This window comes from Dendrobium catenatum, unplaced genomic scaffold (assembly GCF_001605985.2).
Source record: "Dendrobium catenatum unplaced genomic scaffold, ASM160598v2 fragScaff_scaffold_716, whole genome shotgun sequence".
NCBI lineage: Eukaryota > Viridiplantae > Streptophyta > Magnoliopsida > Asparagales > Orchidaceae > Dendrobium > Dendrobium catenatum.
The window spans coordinates 8769039-8794390 of NW_021319178.1; the positions used below are offsets into that span (position 1 = coordinate 8769039).

Here is a 25352-nt window from a genome sequence, read left to right on the forward strand (position 1 = left end):
ATTGATGAACATCTTGTTTTATTCCCTTCAAAAATCCATAATAATTTTACAATAATGTATTATAAAATTCACGAGAGATTATTACGTGTGTAGTATTGACACAGATAACCGTTCGACTTTGCGATTGTGAACAGTAAAAACCTAGTTACTATTCACCCATGCACTTTTACTGTTCACCCATGCACTTTTATTGTTCACAATTACAAAACCGAACAATTTTCTGTGTTTTCAAGCTCCACACTTAGGCTTCGTTTGGGACGGTTTTTTTGTTGCTTCTTAAAACAACTTTCTAGTATAAAAATTGAAATAATTGAATTAGAAAGCTGCTTTAAGAACCAGCAAGAAAATCGTCCCAAACGAAGCCTTAATAATCTCTCCAAATTCAAATGTAGTTTTCTTCTTACAATAATATGTAAAAGCCTTTAGAATATTCAAAGACATTACAAAGTCCCAAAGAAAAAAATGGCACTAAATAACCAGCTAAAAGCCTAAAACCGTAGCTGTTACCTGCCATTTTTGACATGCTATCACTGATAATATAATGAATAAATAATGCCCATGAATATAAACTAAAGTAATTTCTAAAATAATTTTGCTCTTAAATTTTCATTGTTTATCTCCTTTGTTTTGTTTGTATTGAATTTGAATTTTTTATTTGTTCTTCAAATTTGATAAGTCATCAAAAATTGTTTTTATCATACATAAATTTTGACGTATATTTGAATTAAAAATTTTAAAGTTTTAAATTGAGATAATATGAACTCCAACTTTAGCAAATTTATAATTAAACCGGAAGTCTCTAAGAGACGAACCCAACAATCTAAAAAATGGTCTGATCTTATTCTACATGAGCCCATATAAAATACTTTTAGCATAATTGAAAATTTCAAGAAATTAATTGTATGACCAAATGATCTTCAAATCTTGCATGTATGTAATCGAATTGAGCATATTAACGAGACGAATCCAGTGAGCAAAGATCAATGAATTTTGATGTCGTTAAGGCACTTTAATGCTGAAAGGTGAATGTGTAATGAGCCAATGTCAATAGTAGGTATTGTAATGGATTTTTTAATGTATGATTTCCACTTCCAAGGAATATGAAACATAATCTTTTGAAAATAACTCATATATCACTAAAATTTTCAAATTTTCACCCTAAAATTCATTATGTATAGCTTTGTGGGTCTCCGAAAGGGTTCCGCTCGTGTGGTTCGAATGCAAAGGATACGATCACACTATCCCGAAGGACAAAATGGTCGTAGGCCTTTACATCCGGCACAAGCAGGCCGATGGAAGAGCAGATGGAGTTATAGATACGATTAGCCATGGAGGATAGCGGGTTTTCACCTACGCACCTCGATGGATAATAATATCTTCGATTCGAGCTCGAATTGGACTCGACGGGGTCCGATTGAATCGATCGAAAGAGCTCGAGCACGATTTAGCCAAAATCGAGGTCAACAAGCTTATGTATATTATATATCAAGATTTTTCCTGATTAAGAAAAATGTCTTCATTTTTTACAAATGACAAATACTAATGAAATCGTTCATCTAATTCAAGCCCTGAAGTTTCCACTTAAAAATTCTTGTATCTTTTATAACTCTTATGTCATCTATTTATATTGCATCTTAATATAAAAAATTTTTAAACACATAACAAAAAATTAATATTTAGTTAAAGAAAAACTTAGCACAGTAAAAAAAAACCCCCATCATGTGGCAGGGTTCAGCGTTGCTTCTCCTTCCTCGTTTGTTGGCGCTGCTTTGGTTTAGGTTCCCTCATCCTCGTGTTTTCCCCTGATTGTCTCTCGGTTTCTCTCTTAATTTCTTGGTTCCTCGGCCGATCGCTGCCCGGATGGCGCTAAATCAGCTAGATGACCATGTTTTTTTTCCGTATGGGTGGAACTCCTCCTGATCATTTCTTAAAGCCTTGTTGGGGGCTTCCTCATCCTCTGAATTTCCTATTCTCAAATCAATTACTCATTTCGGGTTGTGTTTGTGGATTTCCGAAATTGAAATATTGGCTCTTGTCGTTCAAGTTTGCTCTGGTGGATAAATTTTTGAATCGTAAACCATCACTTGAGGTGATTCATAAGTTTTTCTTTAACCTTAAGCTGATCGGTGAATGCTATGTTACTACTTTGGATTAAGCGCATGTTTTAATCAAGCTGTATATTAATTTTGATTACAGTCGGGTTTTTTTCACCACTCTTATTTTGTTTCCATTTGCTACATGAAATTGGTGAAATGATCATCATTTTTAGATATCACAGTGGAGTCTCCGATCATTCCGATTTGGGAGTCCTTCCCTTCTCCCCTTGCATTCTTTATGGGTTTGGCTCTTTATTTGGGCAACCCCTGAAAACTGATAATGCAACTGTTGTAAGGTCGTGACATTCTGTTGCCAAGGTCCTCGTCAAATTGGATATTTCCAAATCCTACCCTTAGTTTGTCTGGATCGCTCCAAACAATTTATGTTATATACAACAAGTTGTTATGGAGGATTTTCCTCACTTTTGTGAGCTTTGCAAATTTCGGGGTCATTCTAAAATTAACTATCAACTCCATTCTCACAAGGATCCGCCCATAGTTGCGAAACCCATTGGTTTTTCTTTGGAGAATGATTCTGCTAATGAGATTGTTTAGAAAGCTATTAAGTTTCATAATCCTATGGCTGTTGATCATTTGTTGACCCCTATTCTTGTTGCTAAGTTTGTTGTACAAATTGAGGGTAATGGGGATGTGTCCCAAGTTGAGGGGGATTTGTACTGCTCCTATGCATTGTACTCCTCCGAGGACTTTATCTTGTGTCAATATTGTAGATGTTATTCCTAATTTGGGTATTGTGAACCATGTAACTAGCCCCATCTTAACATCTTTCCTAAATGCTACTATTGGTTCATATTATCATAAACATATTGGCTCAGGAGGTGGGTGATGCTGTTGGCAGGGATTGACCTCCCATTGTTTAGGGTGTTTCTAATACCAATCGAATTATGGATGCTGGGCATTGTCAAGGTTCTGCTCATAGTTTTTCTCCTAAGGATAGGCTTAACATGGATGTATGTGATGTTAACAATGTCATTTTGAATGAGTCATCTGGCAATTTGAATGCTACTACTCTTGATTCTCCCTTGGCTTCTTTGGGATCGCCGTTGTCACCTTATTCGGAGCTTATTAAGGGAAACATGCCAATTATTGATGTTCCAATTTCAAATATTTCGAATGCTGAATTGAAAGCTTAATTGGCTTTGACTTTAAATAACATTATTGAGGAACTATCTAATTGGCTAGAAGAATCCTTCTCCTCGGCATGTTGGGGTGATTTAGGGGAGCAAAAGGAGGATTATCATGAGATGTATGGTTTGAAGGTGGAGTACTGGAGTGCATTGTTGATCAAGCATTCTCTCGTGGTGGTGGGAAACATCATAGGAGAAAATCTAAGAAAAAGTAGTCTATTTTTTCTTATGGATCTCGTCTTCGGTTGTCTTTTTGCTCCTCTGTTTGCTGGTTTTTTTTATGAGATCTTGCTGTTGGTGTTGTCTACTTGCTGCGGAAGATTCGTACAATGATGAGGTGACTTTTGTGCACCACCTTGTTGGCCTTCGCTTGATGGCAACCTTGGTAGTCATTCCTCCTTGCTATTTGGGAGCCTTTATTTGGGTTATGAGATGTTGCTCGTTGGTTATCCTCTATTTGATTCAAGGCTTGCTGCCTCCAATGTATAGTCTTTGCTTGGCTTGCGAATGGTTGCACGAAGTCTCATGCCATTTCCTGAGTCTGGCTGACATCTTCGCCCTTTTTTTTGGCTTTCTTTACCCTTTGCTGCCTTTATGATTTTTGCTCCTTATTTTTATGTTTCCTTCTTTCATTGTTGCTTATAGTTTTGTAATTTTATTTTGTATTCTCTAGGTCCTTATTGTATTCTTCTTTTATTAATGAAAGGGTATTAAAAAAAAAAATTGCTGGTATGATTTTATATTTAAAATTTGATTTATTATATCAGATAAGGCTTCCACAGAAAAAAAAAAATACAAAATAAAAATCAATCATTATGTAAGCAAAAATAATTTTAATTGGTCATCTTCTCGAAGGAATTGAAGTCATTTCAGTGAAGTACTTTGGAAATTACAAGTCAATAAGCCATCTCCCAACGCAATGGACTGCCTGATTTTGCTGCCGTGGAATAGGAATTATGAACTGGTCAATTCCACTACCTCGAGGACCCCACCTCTCATTCGGAAATTTCTAATTTTCTATGAAAAAAAAAAGTCTTTCTATAATTTTTGTTGTTATCATTTTCAATATATTAAAGCATTTTGCTTATTTTAATTCAATTTATGTTATTAGTATTCTACGTTAATTAATTGATATAAATTTTATTTCTTCATTTCATTTTTAAAATTTCAGCTATTATATGAAGAGAATAGAAGATTTCAAATTTATATGAAGAAGAGTTCATTTACTCAAATAGTTCATATTTTTAATTTTAAATAGATTTTTTTTATTAATTATGTAAGTTTCATGCTTCGTAATTTTTTTATTATGTATAAATTTTTTTGTATTTTAAAAATTACATCATTATAATATTAATTTTATCATTTTTTTATAAAATTATAATTTTTATGTCTTTTAAAAAATTATGAGTGTTTATCTAATTTCTTTTTTTTTATCTGCCTATGCTTTAGATTGGTTTTGTGGTTTAAATTCAAACAATTGAGATCACTGAATTGGGTTGGATTAGGTGAATGTTGTTGACTATTGGTTGAGTTAGGTTAATTAAATTGTGATTTAATGAACAAAGTTTAATTTTTAATTCTAATATATTGACTAATGTTGTCTAATGGGTGAGAAATCGAGCCGAATGGTTGAGAACGAGTTTTTTTATTTATAATTTTGAGAGATTTAAATTGTAAATTCACACACTTGACACATACAAGCTTCAAATTTAAGTTTTTATTGAACACGTGTTATCAATAAAAAAAGTTAAAAATGGGCTGCGTAACTAGGGCTATAAATGAGTCAAGATGAGTTCTAGTCCCCTAGCTTAGCCCGAGCTTGATTAATTAATCGAGTTTATGCTCAAGCTTAATTTTGTAAGTTCGAGCTGGCTTATGAGCTAGCTTATTTATAACGAAAGAGAACAAATATTTATGATTCAAATAATTATTATAATACAATTATTAAAAAAAAAAAAGAAATTAGAAGATTAAGAATAAAGAATCATTTGATATAATAAAGTGAGATATTCTTTAAATATTTTTAATAAGTTTATACTTGAACTCCTGAATTCGGGTATTTTATATTACTATTTTTCAAATGGACATGCTCTCAAGCTAATGTGTGGAGTCCAAGCCAGGGGTGTCAAAAAGGATAAACGGGTAGGGTTTGGGTCTGGCCTGAAATTGACCGATACAAATTCAATCAACTCAAATCTGACCAGTTTAATAAACGGGTAAAAAAGTTAAACTCAAACCTAACAAGATAATATATTTTTATTGCGGGCTAGAATATACGCGGCGATAGAGTTATAATTAGTTATAGTTATACGTCTTAGCATTGTACGTATATCCAGCTCACACATAGAAAATACAAGATTTTTTATGTGTAAAACCCTAGAAGTGGGAAAAATCAAGGGGCCTAGTCTATTTAAAAATGAGTTCACTAGAATTTGAGTTTAGTACAATGGGTTGACTAGCCATTAAGGGCAATCATATTACAAATCGAACCGTATGATTGTTGTCTAGTGACAAAAGGGGATAAAAATCCGACGTCACTTGGTGGTCCAACAGAATTTTGGCCTTTTAGTTAGTGATCTGGTTGAAGCCTGGCATCTGGCGGTGATCCAGCAAAAGTCCAACGAAAATCTAGACGACAGTTGGTGTTCTGGAAGAACTTCGACGACGGGTGGTGGTCGGTAGAACTCTAGCGTTATGTGGTGGTCCGGCAGAACTTCGAGCGTCAGGTGGTGGTCCGGCGAAACTCTAGGCGTCAGGTGGTGGTCTGACGGAACTCTGGGCGTTAGGTGGTGGTCCAACGGAACTCCGGGCGCCAGGTGGTAGTCTGGCGGAACTGCAGTGTAAGGTGGTGGTCCAATGGAACTCTGAGCAATGGTCGAAGAGGCAATGATGCAAGAGCGATCTCCGATCTCTCTCTTGTTTCTTTTGGCTTGGGGTCCCCCTTCGTGAAAAGTGAGGGGTCTATTTGTATATTTTTTAGAGTGGCATGCATGACCCGTAAATAGAAGTAAGATTAAGGGAAAATTGAAAGTTGTTTAGATGGACGTCCGATGTTGGATCCCTTGATCATGGACCATTTAATGAGCATTTGAATGTCTTAATGTTATAAGAATTTTGCGATCTTAGGCTCGTTGGATTCGTCTCGTCGAGCCGCTCTATTCGACTATAAGCATGTTATGTTTGGAAATCGTTTGGTGATACAAATTGTGGTTTAAACCTTCCAATAGCGCTTCGGTTCTTGATTTGGATCCATTTGGGCTCAAATTGACTCGAATTTGGTGTCGTTGGGTTCATATTTTTGAGACGTTCAGTTTGACTATAAGTTTGCTGAAATCAGAGTTTGGATGGCCCCAATTTTAACTTCGGAAGTTTCCAACTTGATTTTACCTTGAGATTCATGCCCAATCAAGATAATTTTTTGATGATGTATCAACTCATTTATTCAAATTTGACTCATGAGTTTCTTATCCGGCCAAATATTTGCCAACTCATACTCTTACACATAATCAAACACCAGATAATGTAACGAATTATCGTAACTAATGAGTGTCCTTTCTATCTAATCTCGAAAATTTTCGTCACTAATTAAACAAATGGCCGATAAACATTTAATGAATTAGGCTAATCATTATGATTATGATATTGATAAGAAATATCAAATAATTATTAAAATGTATGGTCAGTACATTTAATAACCTTTTCAGTATAAATCAAACATAGTAAATATCAGTGCCCGATGACTAAAGTCCTTCTCGAAGGTTTGGAATTTTATCAAAATACAAATCAACTAAGCCTAATATGACAAATTAATAAGACTTTGTCGCCTGGCCCCACCGGCCGGAAAATCAACTACGGTCAAGTTCATGAGTTCGTAGAACAAGTCAGCCAAAATAAATAAGAAAAAAAAAAGGGGAAATTAGGCTTGGCGTGCAAGATAATCTCAATACTATATAAAGAATAATAGGGTTATTGTGCTTGTGATAAAATAACATAATTATCAAAATGTTCATCTAATTAATTATAAAATTTAATAAAATATTTATATTAAAAAATTTTAGAACCGGCTTCGTATTTATCTAAAATTTGTTTTATGTAAATATATAAATAAAATGTACATCTCGATTCAGTCTGAAGATTGTTCAATTTTGATCTCAGAAAATTATTTTATAATCAAGAGAGATTGATGGAGGTGTCATAGAAAAATTTTCCCTTGATCAAAATGATTATAATGCTTCTTTATAAAAATCTATTTGATGCGGCAATAACAAAAATTCAAAATGCGAGAATTTAGGGCATTGTGTTCATACACACAAAGCTCGTTGTCTCTGAAATACAAGGCCGATGTCCAGTGCACACATGCAATGAATAATATCTTTGAATCATGATACACATGAGATGATAAAGAAAATGATATATTTTGCATAAAAATAATTGTTTGAAAAATTTTTAAAAGTAAATTTTATTTGAGTTGAAAATATTACCAAAATTTTAAAAGTATTAAAAATAACCCCATATTCTTATGGTCTATTTCATTGAGTATTTAGTATTTATTTATAAAACAAATGCTCAAACAAACATAAATTATAAGTCGAGCTTAGTTTTTTTTTTGGATTGGGTGAAACTATTTAGTGTTGTTTTAGCTATAACTTAAGTTTAAATTTAAGTTGTGTGATGGAGATTGTAAACTAGTGAACCATCACATGAGAAGAGAATAAAGAAGGAGATTAATAAAATCTAGCCAAAGATGTGCGAAAAGGAGTAAGAAAGAGATTGAAAATTCTAGTTCCAACTTGAAAGAAATGAAGGGGCTAACACATAGCGAAAAGCGAGCTAATTACTTGTAAAAAAGACTCAATGGCTAATTCTTGACTGGTTTTTGGTTATTTTTTCTTCCTAATTTTGGTTTAGGCCTCTTTTGGATCTTATTTTTTATTCGCTTTTTCGTTTTAATGAAATTTGGGCAAATCCTTTCCAAAAAAAAAAAAAAACTCACCGATCGAATAAGGAACTTTTATTAGGTCATCTGACCGAACGTAGCTCTACATGCGGTCATCGCTGAGTTACTCGATTTTTGCTCGGTATTTGCTCGGTATTGTTAGGTATTGCTTGACAATAACGAGAAATACCGCTCTGTGAAGACCAATACCGAGTAATACCGAGTAATCCTAAAAAATACTGAGATTTTCTAGAAAAAAACTCTGTATTTTTTGGTATTGCTCGGTATTTTGTCTTCACATAATGATATTTCTCGTTATTGTTGGTATTGCTCGGTATTTCTCGTTTTGTGCCGGCTACGTGGCGTGATCTTAGTACCGGCCGAACGTAGCTCTACCTACGTTTACCGGACCAAATAAAAGTTCCCGGATAAGAGGATGAGCTGCCCCATTCCAAAGTAAATGTTGGGATAAGGGTAAAAATAGAGATTAAGCTAAAATTTGAGGCCCGTAATTTTATTTTAAATTATCTTTCTTATATGATCTTTCCGGTGAGAGACATTCTTTAATTTGGACTTTCTTATCGTATTTGATTTTGATCATGTATTTTATCTTTTTCTCCATCTTTATCCACTCGACATATTTGATGTCTTTTCCTTTATTTCATTTAAGTTTAAATGAAAACTATTTAAAAAAAAAAAAAGGTCATCGTAATCTTAAAGAGTCACAAAATAGCTTCACATACTACTTTGCCAATAAAAAAGCCATAGCAATACATTTCTGATTTCTCCAAAACACCAAGTCAACGCCAGCCAAAAAATTTACACACAAGCTTAATAACCACTCCCAATTAGTCTCTAATATATATCTCCTCCTTTGAATTGACTTAGCTCCCCCAAATTTCCATCTCAATATTTCAATTGACTCAAATATTCTAAATAACTAAATTTTATTTAAGTTAAATATTATCTAATTTTATTTCTATATCTATTTTAAAATAAATTAAATAAATTTTCCTAATAAAAATAAAAATATATTATGCAAGATATCCTAGTATAATATTTGGGCATAAATTTATTTTAATCATGTTAAAATAAATTCAATAAATTTAAATTTATCATAATCAATTAACTCAAATATTTTAAATATTTATTTTGAGAGATTTACATACATATCATATAATTCTTATTAAAATTTTAATATCACTATTGTAATGATTTTAATTATTAAATATATAACTGTATAAATATTCTAATTTTTATTAAGATTATAATTTAATTAAAATATTTTGATCGGGAAATTTCCATTTTCCCCGAACTATATATACACACAGCTTCCGAAAAGCCAAACCCTCCATATGCAAGTAAGAAAGCTTCTCACATGCCAAGCAATGTTCTGCGGCACCTCGAGCTTCCACCACGACGCCGACGACAGCCCGTCGTCCTCTCCGAAGGCCGCAAAGAAGAAATCCAACAGAAACAAAAACCCCTATTCGTCAAGAGGCCTCGACAAATTCACCTCCGTTCTCTCTGAGCTCGAAGCCAAGAGAGAGAAAATCATGGCGAGCACAGGGGCGCAAGGCATCTCCATGGTCCGATTCATGTACTCCAACTCCCAGGATTGGATCCCGATCATCGTTCGGATCCGCGAAGATCGCAACAACAACAACAATCAAATTGTCGCCGCTGGAGAGAAGAAGCACGAGGAGGTTCCGCCGCCGGCACCGGCGGCTACGACGCCGGCACCTGCGCCGGAGAATAAGGTGGGCAGAAGGTTGTCCGATAAATCTCCGTGGTGGAAGTGGAGATCGAGTTATTTTATGCCGGCGATGATGGTTTTGATTCTGGTATGTTTGGCGGTGTTCGGAAGAGTGTTTGCGATCTGCTGTACTTCGATTTGGTGGTATTTGGTGCCGAGTGATGAGGGCGATCAAAAAAAGAAGAGAAGGGTTTCGAAGAAGAAGGAGTATGTTAAGAGGTTGAGCGATAAGAGGACGCTATCGACGGCGACGGCGGCGGCGGCGGTGGGTCAGGGGAAGAAGATTCAGGAATTGGGGTCGCCGAGAGGTACTAATAATGCGAAGAAAGAGTGATTTGTTAAAGATTCAGATCTTCTCGACCGGTGCAATTATCTCATGTCAGTTCTTCAATTTATTTTTGATGATTGGGATTGAATTCGTCTGATAATTTTGACGGATTCAAACTCAGCGGCTCAACGAATTGCAGAGCTGGAAAGAGGTAATTAGAGAGGATCGATCTGAGCTGTTCTTTTATGTTCTTTGTTTTTATTTTTTAATGTTTGATGATGTAAATTATGACAAGTTGATCAGAACTGTAATCTTATGAGGAGCTCGGCTTCCCGCTGCGGTGGTACGCGCTGAAGCACACCAACTACTAACTGCTAACCAAAATTGTAAATTAATTAGTGTCTCATTGTTCACACGATATAAGTCATAACCACTATTAATGTATGGCCTTATTATTCTGTGCGGTCATCAAACGGTCCAGAAATAAATTAGAACACGTCACGTCACTTGGTACTGAGCGGTACACGGCAAAAAATGACGTGACAACTTCTCATTCACATCTGAATGCCGTTTGGCGACCGTGCAAAATAATTTTTTCAATGAGTGGCTATAATTCTAATAAAATTTAGTAAGTAAATAGAATATCTAAGAGAGAAACTTTTATATCATATAAATTTAGGCCAATTAAGATGAGAAATATCAAACACTATAAGAAAGACATTTATAATATTATGGAAATATAAAACTAGAAAAATAAATTCATTTACATTAAATTTTAGGAAGATTTAAATATGTATCACTTTATATTATACTATTTATATATACACACAAAATTTTAATATTTTATACCTATGACTCGTAGATCAATAATGGGTGCATTGAATGAAATATTAAAGTTTACAAGTTGGTATAGTTGGTAGGAATGAAATATAGGAGTGACATATTTGATATTAAAATTGTCTATTAGTGGTAAGTGGTAAGGATGAAATATTAAAATTTTGAGTGTTAGATATGTGAATAGCAATATATAAACTGGTATGTATTTTAAATCTCATAAACTTTAATGATAAAATATAAATTTTAAAATATATAAAATTTGGAGGATTACTACGGCGATATCTAAATCATGAAAATATTTAATTATTTTTATCATATAACACATTTTCAAACTCATAATGATTAAGATTTTATTTGGGATAGCTTTTTGACATTTTATGTATTAGTTTTATGTGTTAGAAATAAATAAATAAGTAAATAATAATGTATGTTTGGATAATAGTTTTACATAGCTTTTTAAAATTTTATATTTAAGATTGCAGTTTAAAAAAAAGAACTTTTAAAACCTTAAATAATAAAGCATAAACTATCCCAAACGAAGCCTAAAAATTCATCATAAAACTGCAATAAAGCATCCAATTGGACTAAAAATTTATATCAAAATATAAATAAATTCATATAATTTTTAAAATAAAATATCATCTATTTCAACATTTAAACAGAATTATCAATAATAATACACAATAAAATAATGATTATTCATGAGAATATGAGATTAATGTATGAACAGAACTGATTAAACTTCACGAACTCCACAACTCACATGGCTAGCTGTTTCTGTAAGAAATTATGATTGTTCAGAAGTCTTCTAAACATTTTTTTTCTTGCCATGGCTATCTACAAGAGCTTCTAGAATGGAGATTTTGTCAAATAATGGGAAAAAACAATAGCAATTTGAGCACCAAATGAAACAAAGAGGCACAATAAAATAATGATTATTCATGAGATTAATGTATGAACAAGACTGATTAAACTTCATGAACTCCACAACTCATCAGTTATCACATGGCTAGCTGTTTCTGTAAGAAATTATGATTGTTCAGAAGTCTTCTAAACATTTTTTTTCTTGCCATGGCTATCTACAAGAGCTTCTAGAATGGAGATTTTGTCAAATAATGGGAAAAAACAATAGCAATTTGAGCACCAAATGAAACAAAGAGGCGATAGAATAAGAAAGAGATAGCTGACGAAACTTGAACGGTAGGTTAATTGAATAATAAATGAACATTTCTGAACTGGAAGTCTTGAACGCAATCTGCAGCAGCAGTCAAAGTCATGCAATGGCTGAATTTCTGCGTTACTCACAGCTGCAGGAAATAATCTAATTATGAATATAGATAAAATTTTGATAGAAAAGAGTGTTTGGCAAAAATATTGAACTAGCTGAGGAAAATGTAGATGTGCAAGCCTCAAGAATGGCAGTATGATGTAGTTGAAGGAGCATGCAGGTTAGATATGACTGATTAGGGATGGAAATTAGTGAATTATGTGTTAAGAAATGTTAGATTTATATTTGGTTTTATTCATGAAAAATAGTTGATGTGAAGATATTATGTGATATGTGCTCACCTAAAAAATTTAAATTTTTAGGCCTTAAGCACTGTTTGATTCACTAGAATGTTGTTGAAATGGAGTAGGAATATGTGATTCTGGAGAAATTATTCTATGCAGAGTCCGGACAGAAAGAATCGTTCGGACTGTGAGTGTACACACATTGTGTACACTGATTTTGTACATAATGTGTACAGTGTACACTCATATGTTCGGACAGTTCTTCCCGTCCGGACTCCACACAGAATAATTTCTCGTGATTCCGAGCTTAATTTGTTGATTATTTGTACCTGTGGAAAAATTGTTAGGTGCGGACTATGTAAGTAGCTCTAATTGCAGATAACGTACATGAACACCCAGTAATAAACTTGTTGTGTAATATGGGCATCTCCAATCGAACTCTTCATTTTTCCACTTCAAAATGCAATTATAGCTATATCAAACATTAATTCATCTCCAACCAACTCCATTTCTAACGCCAAAAAAAGGAGATTTTATGTAAATTCTTTCTCATCTTCATTTCCATAAAAAAAAAAAAATTTCCATAAATATTGGCGTCGCACTGTTCACAGCTACAAAATACATTTCTTTTTGGCGTTCGGTTGGAGGCTCGTGATAGCTGCAAACGGAAGTTTGTAGTTCAGATGAAGATGCCTTAGGAACACCATTGTGTACTTATTATGTATTAGTAAGTACACTTATGTTTACTCTATTTTAAGTACAAGATATCTTTATTGGGTTCTCCATAAAAATAGAGTACATGACAAGTACACAAGTATGTACTCCATTATTCTTATATTCCTTGCATATAAGTTATATAATTAGTCGATGCCTAATAATTTTATATGACTCGTGAGAGAGAGAGAGAGAAAGAGAGAGAGCCATGAAATGTGGATAAGGATTATAAGTCTATATGCACATACGTTGAAGTTGATAAGCGATGATAAATTTCAATATGAAAGATTATATTTAGTATTCGAAGTAATCAAATCAATTAATCACCAGGTAGAAAATAGCAATGCAAGGGATGAACGCCAAGTGCATAAAAAATAAGATAGAAAAATTTGATGTTTCTACCTAAGTTTGCAATTCCTCATAGAAGAAATTCATCAAGCTTTCTTGACTTTGCCATTAAGAATCTCAGCAGTTCTGCACCTTCCAGACGTTAAGCACAAGTAGAAAACGAATAAATTGAGGTCTGATTATTTGTTGATGTGCTATGAATGCTATGACAGATCAGGCTCCACATTCTGTAACGAGTAGTTTGCATTAAAGAAGCTTGTCTCATGTGAAGCTAATGTTTTGCGTTGGAGATCTATATTTAGATCCTAATAATCTTTATTAAAGATTTTTATGAAGCTTTGATCTTAGAAACGACGCAAAGAAATATGTCGAAGATATGTTGATCATGATAAGATGATAAATTTTATTGTCTTTATCTTCTAAAATTTAAAGATTTCATCTCATGCGTGAGATAGAAGCGATGCAATTTTTAGAACGGTTTAGTCGAAGATTCTGGAGGGTTTTTTTTTTTTTTTTTAATGATAATTGATCTTTTCTTAACTAGATAGCAATATTCAAAGGTAGAATCAAAGCTATGTTAGTTAGCATGAGGCATTTGTAAAAACACCACTAGTTCTCGATTTTTTTCTCTTGCTCTGCTAGGGCTTCGCCCTAGCTGCTCTTCCGATGCGGTTTTGATGCTCTCCGCCTCCGTTTTTCGGTCGGCATCCGGCTGGAATCTTCAGGGAAGTTGCCTTTCCTTTTTTCTCTTTATGTTCGCCTCTCTCCGTTCTTTTTTTCGGGCCATCACACTCGTCTCTCCTCCTCCGGCCCTTTGTGGCCAGAATGGCGGTCTGACGGGTTGCTGGTTCGGGCCTTTTGAATGGTTCTTTTAAATAACGTTTGTTTGCTAAAGCCCTTTCTGGTTTGTCCTCGTCGGATTGTTTCCCTGAGCTCCATCAAGGCTCTTTTTGTGGTTTACCATCATTGCGGATTTCTGAGGATGAAATTAAAGCACTTGATGTGCCTTTTCAATTCACTTTGGTCAGTTTTTTCCCCACGCGTCGTCCGTCTCTGGACGCTATTCGCTATTTTTTTTTCACTCTGAAACTTAATTCTGATTTCTCTGTTACGGTGTTGGATCAGACGCATGTGCTAGTTAAACTTTCCAACGACTCTGTCTAATTCTAATATGCTTATAGCTGGGAATGTTAAGAGTTATGCTTTGGGTGTGTCCTCTTTGGCTGTTAATGAGGTGATGATTGAGGAGGACCCGAACCCTTCGGTTAACCCGATTTTAGGAATTGTTGGCTGTGAGGTTGTTACTGTGGCTTTGGTTGAGGATCATGCTTCTTCGGGTGAGGGTGTTTTGATTGAGTCCGGACTTATTTCCGCTGAAAATTTTGCCAGAAATATGTCGGGATTTTTTATGGATTTATTTCAGCCGAAAATTTCGCCGGAAATCAGCATTTTTCTTGTAGTGTCCCATGGGGTTGATTGTGATTCTAATGGTAGGCCTATTTCTAATGTGGTTCTTATGGATCCTGTGGTGGATGAGTCTATTCCGGCCATCCATGGCCAACATTTATGTGTTAGTGAACTTGGGGGTGGTAATTGTGACATTAACCCGCAACCTATTATGCCGTGTGCTACTTCTGTGCCTGCTCTGTGTGGCTTGGTTTCGTTTGAGGTTCCTTGTGTGCTTGGTGAGAAATCTGATTCCTCTATTTCGATATCAAAGAGTATTGCCCCCATTGTCTCTTCCCTTGTGACGCCTGCCGTTATAGTTAATGGTTCCTTTGTTGATGCTCTAGTAAATTTAATATCACATGAAGCTTTGATTTATCATGTGGGGGACAATATGGGGGAGGATGTGAGATTGCAAATTGATTGGCTTCATTGTTCGTCTGATTTCTCTTCGGAGTCTAGTGGGGATGAATTGAAGAACTTGGGGATGGTTTTACCTTGCAGCATGACATACATGTAGTTTATGTTGCATCTCGTGGGAGGGGCAGACGTGGTAGGAAATAACTTTGGGAATGTGGTGGTGATTTTTGGCTCACTTATTGGTTTCTTACCTGGTTTGCCCGTGCCTGGTGTTGTTGTTTGGTTGGAAGGCTTATTATCTCATTTGGGCTGTGGCTGTGGACTGCATTGGTTGCTAGGATCTTTGGTTTATTTTTCCTTTCTCTGTTTATCATTTGCAGGATATTCGTTTCATTTTTGTGGCTTCGATTTATGGTTATTGGGCAATGATGTGGCTAGGGCTCGCTTGTCTTAAGTCATGGCTCGTGGCAACCTTTGGTGGTACATTTTTTGCTCGCTTCGGATGTCTACTCTCTTACTCCAAACCGGATGGCCCGTGCATGGCTTTGGATTAGTTGGAAGCCTCTGCCAATGCCGAGCCTGATGGGTTTAATACCCCCTACTTTTGTACCTCTATAACTTTTCTCGTTATGCTTCATAGCTTGTTGTAACCACTTTTTTAGTTGCAATAAATTTTTTGAAAAAAAAAAACTATGTTAGTTTTGAGTGGATTATGATTGTGTTGATCAACCAAGTTGTATTGTTGACTAAGACTTCGATTTAACATACAATCGTATAGAATTGTATATTAGAGCACTCCAGTATTGTACACTTGAGCACTGTTGCGCGGTAGTACTAGTGTCGCGGCGCTTTATAGCTTGTGCCTCCACGCTGCAACTTAGGCTAGAGCCATAGAGTGCAGCGTTTTGGCACTGTGCATCGAGCTAGTAGTTTTTTTTCTCGTTTTTAATGCTTCATTTGAACGGTTGCATCACTTTGTATTATATTTGCGCGTCTCGTTGCCTGTTTTGAGCAGAGAATGAAGATTAAAGTGAAGTGAGACACTGAGAGATTGAGAGTGAGAGATTTGTACAATTTCTATCAATTTTCATAATGAATTTCTTGATATGATGTGACTTCATGATTTTTTCGTATAATTTCAAAATTTTCCACATAAAATCTTAATGATTATTTCCGCTACTCTCTTCTATTGTTTGTTTCGTTGCGTGGTTAATTCACTTCCTAACCAGTTCTTTGGAAGCTCACCCCAACATATTATTTTAGAAATTTCAAAACAAAATATCTTTTTAGGTGGGAGAATGTGATTTCTAGGTTTGTTTATAAATGAAGAAGTGCTGTGTTCCTGTACAATAGAGCTTTAAATCAACAGGCAAATAAATTAAAAAAAGGGTGAAAGTAGGTGAGAATCCACTAGTCAGAAATAATTTGTATAACAAAACTTCATATTCTTATTCCTATGAAAATCATATCAGTTTTTTATTGTAGAATATGCAATGAAAACTTTATTGAATGTTTCTGTAAGCTTTGTAGGATCTAAATGAATTCATTATAAATATGCTAAAATTAGATTTTACATGATTTTAATTTAATTTCAATTCGAAGATACATTAAAATTACGCATAATTTCTTAATCATAGCTCTTTCACTTTAATCTAAGAAAATCTGAAATTTTTATTTTTACATTAATTCCTCCAATAAAACTCCTACAAACACAATCATTTTCTTCTTATAAGTGTTACATATCATAGAAGAATTTTTCTGTATTTACATCTTTAATATTTAAAATTCTATACTTATCTATATATTCACATAAAAATAACATAAGCGCTGGTTTAAACCGTCATAATTTTTATTTTTATTTTCAAAATTCTCTACAATTTTTCTTAATAGGCACGGGTGGGTCCCACGCATTTGGTGAAAAATTTTATAAATTTTGTGAATAAAAAAAGACTTTTGCACTAATGTTCACCAAATATGGTTTACTAAATAAATGTAAAATCAACCATATTTATTTAAAGTCTCAATAGGTAGATATGACTTTAGTGTGATTAGGTTAGTGGACTATTACTCATAAAATATATAAGTTTATTAAAGCCTTAGATGAAATAAATCTACAAAAATAAATTCAAAATTCAAATAATTAGGAGGGCTAATGAATGATCACATTCCATAATTAGATTCTAAAAATTTAAATTTAGGTTGACTCGATTAAATTTTGGATCAGATTTTATTTCCAAATTCTGATTTGATTAATTTTTTGATTAGGTTCTGGTTGTCTTGAAAATTCAAAATTGACATGATTATTATTCAGACTCAGATTAAATAAAATATTTTAGGGTAAAACAGATTATAATTGGATAAAATTTATCTGGTTAATCTAAGAAATCATGTGATCTATATTATAAAAATGTCAAATTTGGAATAATTGGATTTGTGTCAAATATTTTGACCTATATAATAACTGGTTATGATTTGGGTCTAAGTCCATTTTGGGTCAGACCAAACTCAACTCGCCAACCGAAAGTGATATTCCTATAAACAAGCACCATGAAACTTAAATTTCAAGTTGACTCGATTAATTTTTGGATCGAATTTTGGTTCAAACTTTTGATCTGATTAATTTTTGGGTTAGGTTCAAATTGTCCTGAAAATTTAAAATTAACCTGACTATCATTCTAGTTCGGATTAAATGAAATATTTTATAGTGAAACAGAATGTGATTGGGTAAAACTGGTTGTGTCGATCTAAGAAATTATGTGATCTATACGATAATTGGATTTCCAAAAAATCTTTTTGACCAATATAATAAATATGTTTGATTTGGGTCAAGTCCATTCTAGGTCATACCGAGCTGAACCCGTCAACACGAAGTGATATACCTATGAACAATCACCATGTAACTTTTTTATTTTGCCAATTAATATGCATAATTTTTATTTAGTGCTCTTTTATGGATACCTTTGTGGTAATGCATTGACATTAAAATTTGATTAAGGGTCAAATGAGGTATAATGATCATAGAATGATGAGATTATTATGTTTTGATTTGATTGATGTGATACTTGTTATGGTTTATATTAATTTTAATTCTATTAAATTTTCATTTAATTGCAATTAGAGATCCTCTTCGATAAATATATGAATATGAGATGGAGGCAATAAACTATAGTTGAAATAATATGGAAATTAACAAAAGCCATTCTCCTCTAACAAGATTTCCTTAAGAGATTTAAGCCTAAGCTCAAGGGAAATAATGTCTTCTCCTTATTTTCATCTCATAAGTTAGATTTTATAAAAGACTTACAATGAATCAATAGGATTAAGAAAGTAAAAATGCATGATTATATTAATAAGCAGTATTGTGTTTTGGTTGTTGTTACGTGTTAGAAAATTTGTTGCAACAAAATATAAGAGTTTTGCTTCTCAATTTTGTACGAATATCTAATACATACATAAATAAAATGAGAGAATGCATGAGATATCATAACTTTTACGTGAAAAATTCATGATAGAGAAAAACCCTGTGGTGTGATTTGGTTAAAATAATTTCAACAGACATTCATTACAAAGCATTGCTCATCCCAATTTGGAGAAGTTCAATTACAAGAATATGAGTTTTTTGTGAAAAATATCGTAGAGTCGATAGGGGATAAGAGATGTTTAGATAATGGAGACTCAATGATGAAGGTCAAGCAACAATGGCTTGACACCAAAGGTTAAACAATGGTGATCTGACAATGGGGGTTAAGGGACAGCTATTCATTGGTATAGGTCAAGTGGGGACAATCCATTGATGGTAGTCGAGCAGAAATGATTCGATAATAGAATTTGGCGGTGTAGTTCGACGTTGGAGGAGGTTTGACGGTGACAGTTTGAAGTCAAGGTCGACAGTAGTGGTCCAACGACAAAAGACTAGCAACTGTGCTATATTAGCAATGGTCTGATGGAGGCGATCTGACAATGGTAATCCAACAATTCAGCAACTAATATGATAAAATTTTGAAGTCATTGTTCTGTTTTTCTTTAACAACAATCCAACATCTAATTTTCACACATAGTTGTAGTTTTCCCAAATGAAACTTATGCTTCTATTATTCAATGTTATTTCTTCAAGTCAAAAGCAATTTTTGTTGTAAAATAATTAAAAAATAAAATAAAATCAAACAAGATTTTAAAAAAATAAAAAAAAACGAAGAAAATATAAATGATTTTTTGAGGAGTTTTATTCTGAAATAATTTGGTTTATCATTCTAAAATAATCAAATGAGTATACATAGATTTTATAGAGATTATATATATATATATATATATTAGCTCTATTTGTAACTATTGGGAGTAAGTCATTCAATTGTTGACCTGATTTTGTTATAACAATTATGAGCATATTTTTAGATTTATAGCATAAAAATTAAAATTTTCTTTATTTTTTAAATACTCATATATGGTAGACAGACCCATTGCTTGTCCGGGTGGTGAGGGCCGGCTGGGCAAAGCCTAGGGTCCTAGTTCGAATCCCTTGACAAGCAGTGAAAGCCTTAAGTATTGGCCCGTGTAAATTGGTGTGGGTTGCATGCTAGGTCGACCGAGATTTTCACTGGTCTAAGGACAATCCTTCCTCGTCACAAAAAAATAAAAAAAAAAAATAAAATAAAATAAAAACAAACAAACAAACATACAAAACAGTAGACAGTATAAATGCATTTAGGGAATATAAAAGAGGCAGAAAAATAAAGCCCACTTAAGGGCCTGCTTAACTAGCAGAAAATGAATCACGGCCTGTTAGATGGGGAAATCTCCACCGTCAGATCACAAATCGTATTGCTATAAGTAAGCAGAATCGCATTCTCCATCTCCGCTGCTACTCTTTGGAACTTCCCTTGAAACCCTAATTGCTGCAGGCGGCAGAAGAAAGTAGACATGGCGGTCGGGTGAGGATTCTCCTTTTGGTTAGCTTTACATTTTCCATTATCGCCTTTGAACTGTTTTGAAGATTTGCCGGATAACTTATTCCCAGGAAGAACAAGAGGATCTCGAAGGGGAAGAAGGGCGGGAAGAAGAAGACGTACGTTAGCATTAAACGCATTCTTTGATTATGAATTTTCTGAGATTTGTTATTTTCCATTGATCTTTTTTATTTGGCGATCTTCTGCAGAGTGGATCCTTTCTCGAAGAAGGATTGGTATGACATCAAGGCTCCGTCGGTCTTTTCGGTGAGGAATATCGGGAAGACTCTCGTGTCGAGGACGCAGGGAACCAAGGTGAGGTTTAATTAGATCCATTTTTTATTAAATTGACGGAGTTGTTTATGGTGAAGATGAGATTTTTTTTTGCTAATTTTGCGAGCAAATTGATCTCTACCTTTTACTAGTTGGATAGGTTGATCTAGATGAAAGCTTTGAAGTTAACAGTTTTTTCCTTTATGTTCTTAAATGTGCCTCTGATAAAAACTTTTGCCTAGAAGTCTTCTAGTAGAGAACGATGAACGTCTGTGTAATTGACCTTTAATAAGGCCATACTGAAAGGTCTGGTACTTTGTTTGCAATTGTACTTACAGAACTTTTCAACAAGTATCTCATGTTAACTTTGGGTATTTCATGAATGAAATTAGGTGATGCTACAATGTATCCTTTTTTTCTCATTGATAAACACAAATTGAAGGAGTGTAGGAATTTATTTAAATCATATATGAGATAGTAATCCCCTTGCCTTACCGCAACGCGCAGCCAGCCCATCGAAAATGCTTATTATCATGATTTTTAATGGGAAAAATGAATGCTTATCCTTAAAGCTATTTCTTGGTTAATTTCTCTCATCAACGGGCTTTTTCCATCTTTGTTCTTGTGAGCAATCAACGTTTGTAGCAGTTGATTAGAAAGATTACTATCCAATTGCTAAGGCACAAAGGGGTGTTGTGGTTAGAAAATCCATGGAGACTCCAATGTGGTGTTGATGGTGGAAACTATTTGAATGTTTTAAAGATTTTTTTAGCATCTTGAGGTTTTTGTGCATCATCAGGAAGACACAAAAAATAAGCTAGGATGATTGAATTTAAAGTAACTTGGCTCTATTTTTTGTTAATAGTTGATACATTGTTGGTGCTTGTGGATCCGGTGTGATGTTGTTGGAGTTATTTTAGTAATGGTATCAGATAATAACCATGCTTTAAACAAGTTGTTTCACTATTGGCAATCAAAACTATACTTTATTATATCTTAATGAGGTCACATCTTATGATTTTTTTAATTTTTCAATTTCAATATTAGGATCCTCTTTTCAGAAGACCTAAACTATTCTTAATTTTGATATATATATATATATATATATATTATTGATGTAGGCTAATTACCTCATTAAAACTTGCCAATTGTCTTTTATGCTGATTGTGTATTGGAATACTTTTCAATCTTGATTAGCTCTTTTATAATATCTACAATTAGTATCAAAGTTAGTTATGAGGTTACGAGGTAAAAGTTGGAGCAATTATGAATAATAATGGCTAGGCGAAGATCATCAAATTTAATTTAACAGTTTTTTTTATATTAGAAGATACAAAGTGGACATTACTTGTATAAAAACCTTCAGCTAACTTTTTTTGGATGTAAAGCTAGCATGCATTTAGTGTCGTATATGCTTATCAGATATAAGGTGCTTTGCCTTTAGCATATTAAATGCGAAGAGCACAACTTGAGTGATGAAAGTATTGCTAATTAAATAGGATAATCAATGTTAAACAGTGTATATCTGATGTGGAAATGCTTGGTTTTCATGATGTAGAATATGACTTTATATAGAACATATCATTGATTTCACTTGATTGCATATGATATGAGTTTGTTGGATTTGAAATTAATTGATGAATTTTCTGATTTAAAAGTAGTTTTCATTGCTATTCAAAAGTTATATTAGCAAGGCATGATAATTAGTGAGATTATGACAGTGGTCAGTAGTTTATATGAGCCTTGCAAGTTGAAATTGAATGGTGTTAGAGACTTAATTTTGAGTAAAAATGTCCAAAATTAAAAATTATAAGAAAGCTTTTCTTCTTCTACGTTGGTTAATAAAGCTAAGGGAAGAGATTGTCTATATAAGATAAGTGAATAAGGTTCTAACCAAAAAGAAGAGTATGATTGCAACCACAAAAATCATTCATGTTGTATTTATTTGCAGTAATGTTATTAAAGGCATTAGGCTCCCTTCAGGCTATATGGTTGCTTAATGCTGAAGGTGTTAGAAGCCAGCCTTGGCATGCACCCAAGCGAAGTGAGGTGCTAAAAAAATAAATTATTTTAACTATAGTAGTATGTTTAGAGAGTATAATATGATGATTTTTTGAATAAAATATTGTAATAGAGTAGGTAAAAAGCTATTGTTTTTGTGAATATTGTCAAAAAAGCTATTGTTTTTGTGAATAAGATAATTGTTTTTGTGAATATTATAATTGTTTAGTGCCTTTTGATCGGAAATCATCATGTATCCACCAATCAGACTTTTTAAAACCCTGTTTATGATTTTACTTGCTTTTAATGCACTTTTTTGGATGATAGATTAGTTGTCAGCCAAATATATTGAATGCACCATTTCTGTTCAACTAGCTATATGCTATATGCTATATGCACTGACCTGAAATATGTCTGGACCCTGCATGTAGAACTGGAACTGGTTTAGCCATCCAAAGAGTAGTATTCCACTATAGGAGGGTGCAACAGATATAGCATATTCATGTAACTCCACATGCAAAGGAAAAAAAAGTTGTATGATGTGCCCACTCCATTCTTCTTACGGGTCGATGTTCTACACTTATGTGTTCTCGGTTTTTGCAAAAAATATTGTTAAAGACATGGAAAACTATTCATCCTATCATAGTTGTTGGGTTATGATATAATGCCACATCTCATGAGTTTTGTAATGTTTTGCTGATTTTTGTGAAAACCTTGTATGTTCTTACTATAAGCTACAATCAAATTTTCTTGCTTGCACTTTAAAACTCGTGTATGTGGTTGATGCATTATTTGTGATATCTCATTTCTTCATAAGGTGCCATATTATCATTCTTCTAATTTTTGTTTCTTTGTTTTTGCTTGCCTTTTTTTCTCCATTTTCTGAATCATGTATTGTGCTTGTGTCATGTGATAATCTATGCTATTATGTCATATTGTCTTTAAATTTTCTAAAATTGCTATGATTGGTTCATATATGTATTTTTTCTTATTTAGTTCGTTTTAAATTAAGACTTTGTTATTAGAATTTTTTTTAACCTTTTGCATACAACATCTACATTTATTTAGCATATAATGTGGAGGATGTTGTCCTTTTCATCTTCACTAAATTACGTGGTTGCTTCCAGTATTTCATTTATTATATATTATATGTATATTATGAAAAAGTTTTTTTTTTAGAAGGGTCTTGCCGTGGGGTATTTTTGGCCATGGCATCTTAATGATGTGCTGGTCTTAACAGTTAAAATTCTCAAGTAGATGTTATTTTAGATAATATTTGGTTCAATATGTTTGAGATATCAGGGCTATTAAGAAGTAAATATCATCTATCAAATATTGTCTTTGGTTAAGTGCTATTATATTGAGATATAAATCCTATAACTATTAAAATACAATAATAAGATTCTTAAGATGTAATGGTTGACATGTAAAAATAGGACATGATTGCCATTTTGAATTGTTATATGAAGATACCAGTGAATGAAATCATTGACATATTTAAATAACTTAACATGATATTACAAATGGCATTTTTCGTTTAAATTGTCATAGAGAAGGATTCACCTACTGAGTTACTGCAATGATAAAAGATTTGTTACGGAGAATTTGTAAAAATAACTGAGGTTTTTTTAACGTTTGGTTGATGCCCACAGCATGTTTCAATCATTAATGAATGAACTACCTAATTATTAATTATTGGCTTCCACCTGTTACTATTTTCACTTTTTCTGTACCACAGATTGCTTCTGAAGGTCTTAAGCATAGAGTGTTTGAGGTCTCCCTGGCTGATCTTCAGAATGACGAGGATCAGGCATACAGAAAGATTAGGCTTCGTGCAGAGGATGTCCAAGGCAAAAATGTTCTCACAAACTTTTGGGTAATTCTGAACAACAGAACTTAATCAATTATATTTCTATATTAAAACTTTGTTATCATTTCCGCGCTGGCTATGTAGGGCATGGATTTCACCACCGACAAGCTCAGGTCTCTGGTTCGCAAATGGCAGACATTAATTGAAGCTCATATTGATGTGAAGACTACTGATAACTATACCTTGCGATTGTTCTGCATTGGCTTCACCAAGAGAAGGCCAAATCAAGTAAAGCGTACTTGCTATGCTCAGAGTAGTCAGATAAGACAGGTACAAGTCCATTTCAGTTTCCTAACCATTTATGGACATGTTCTTCTGTATCTGTTGTGCAATTTCCTCATCTTTTTTTTTTAATAGATTCGTCGCAAAATGAGGGAGATCATGTCGAATCAAGCTTCATCATGTGATCTGAAGGAATTGGTGCAGAAATTCATTCCCGAGGTCATAGGTAAGGAGATTGAGAAGGCAACAACAAGCATCTACCCTCTGCAGAATGTATTTATCCGCAAGGTGAAGATCCTCAAGGCTCCAAAGTTTGATCTTGGAAAACTCATGGAGGTTCATGGAGATTACAAGGAAGATATTGGCGTTAAGCTCGATAGGCCTGGGGAAGATGTCGCAATGGAAGGGGATGCCGAAGTGGTCGCAGCTTAATGTTGGAGTGTTAAGTTTGTTTATTATCCTGGTAATGAAGTATTTAAATTTAAATGACAAAAGATGTTATTTGTAGCCAGTGTTGTTGGCATGGAACAGAGGCAGTTTTTGTAGTTTTATTTCACATTTTCAACTGCGATTCTATGTAGTGTTAATCATTGGATTTTGTCTTTATGAGTTTTATTGTTGA

The 25352-nt window shown here is 33.6% G+C and overlaps 2 protein-coding genes across 2 annotated transcripts; both read left to right on the top strand.

The window, feature by feature from the left end:
- The first annotated feature begins 9548 nt into the window (after window positions 1-9548).
- Window positions 9549-10498, top strand: LOC110094577. The gene has a single exon (XM_020819840.2). It carries the CDS (start codon window positions 9569-9571, stop codon window positions 10268-10270), a length of 702 nt encoding a protein of 233 aa, XP_020675499.1. The 5' UTR covers window positions 9549-9568; the 3' UTR covers window positions 10271-10498.
- A 9772-nt stretch (window positions 10499-20270) lies between these two features.
- Window positions 20271-25336, top strand: LOC110094579 (40S ribosomal protein S3a). The gene is made up of 6 exons (XM_020819843.2): window positions 20271-20349; window positions 20436-20483; window positions 20574-20679; window positions 24377-24514; window positions 24593-24778; window positions 24866-25336. Exons 1-6 carry the CDS (start codon window positions 20339-20341, stop codon window positions 25160-25162), a joined length of 786 nt encoding a protein of 261 aa, XP_020675502.1. The 5' UTR covers window positions 20271-20338; the 3' UTR covers window positions 25163-25336.
- The last annotated feature ends 16 nt before the right edge of the window (window positions 25337-25352 follow it).

Excerpts from the sequence above, each read along its gene's own strand:
- LOC110094577 (XM_020819840.2), top strand. The coding sequence starts at position 9,569 with ATGTTCTGCGGCACCTCGAGCTTCCACCACGACGCCGACGACAGCCCG.
- LOC110094579 (XM_020819843.2), top strand. Across the intron at positions 20,484-20,573 it reads AAGGGCGGGAAGAAGAAGAC|AGTGGATCCTTTCTCGAAGA; the intron begins GTACGTTAGCAT and ends GATCTTCTGCAG. Across the intron at positions 24,515-24,592 it reads ATGTTCTCACAAACTTTTGG|GGCATGGATTTCACCACCGA; the intron begins GTAATTCTGAAC and ends CTGGCTATGTAG.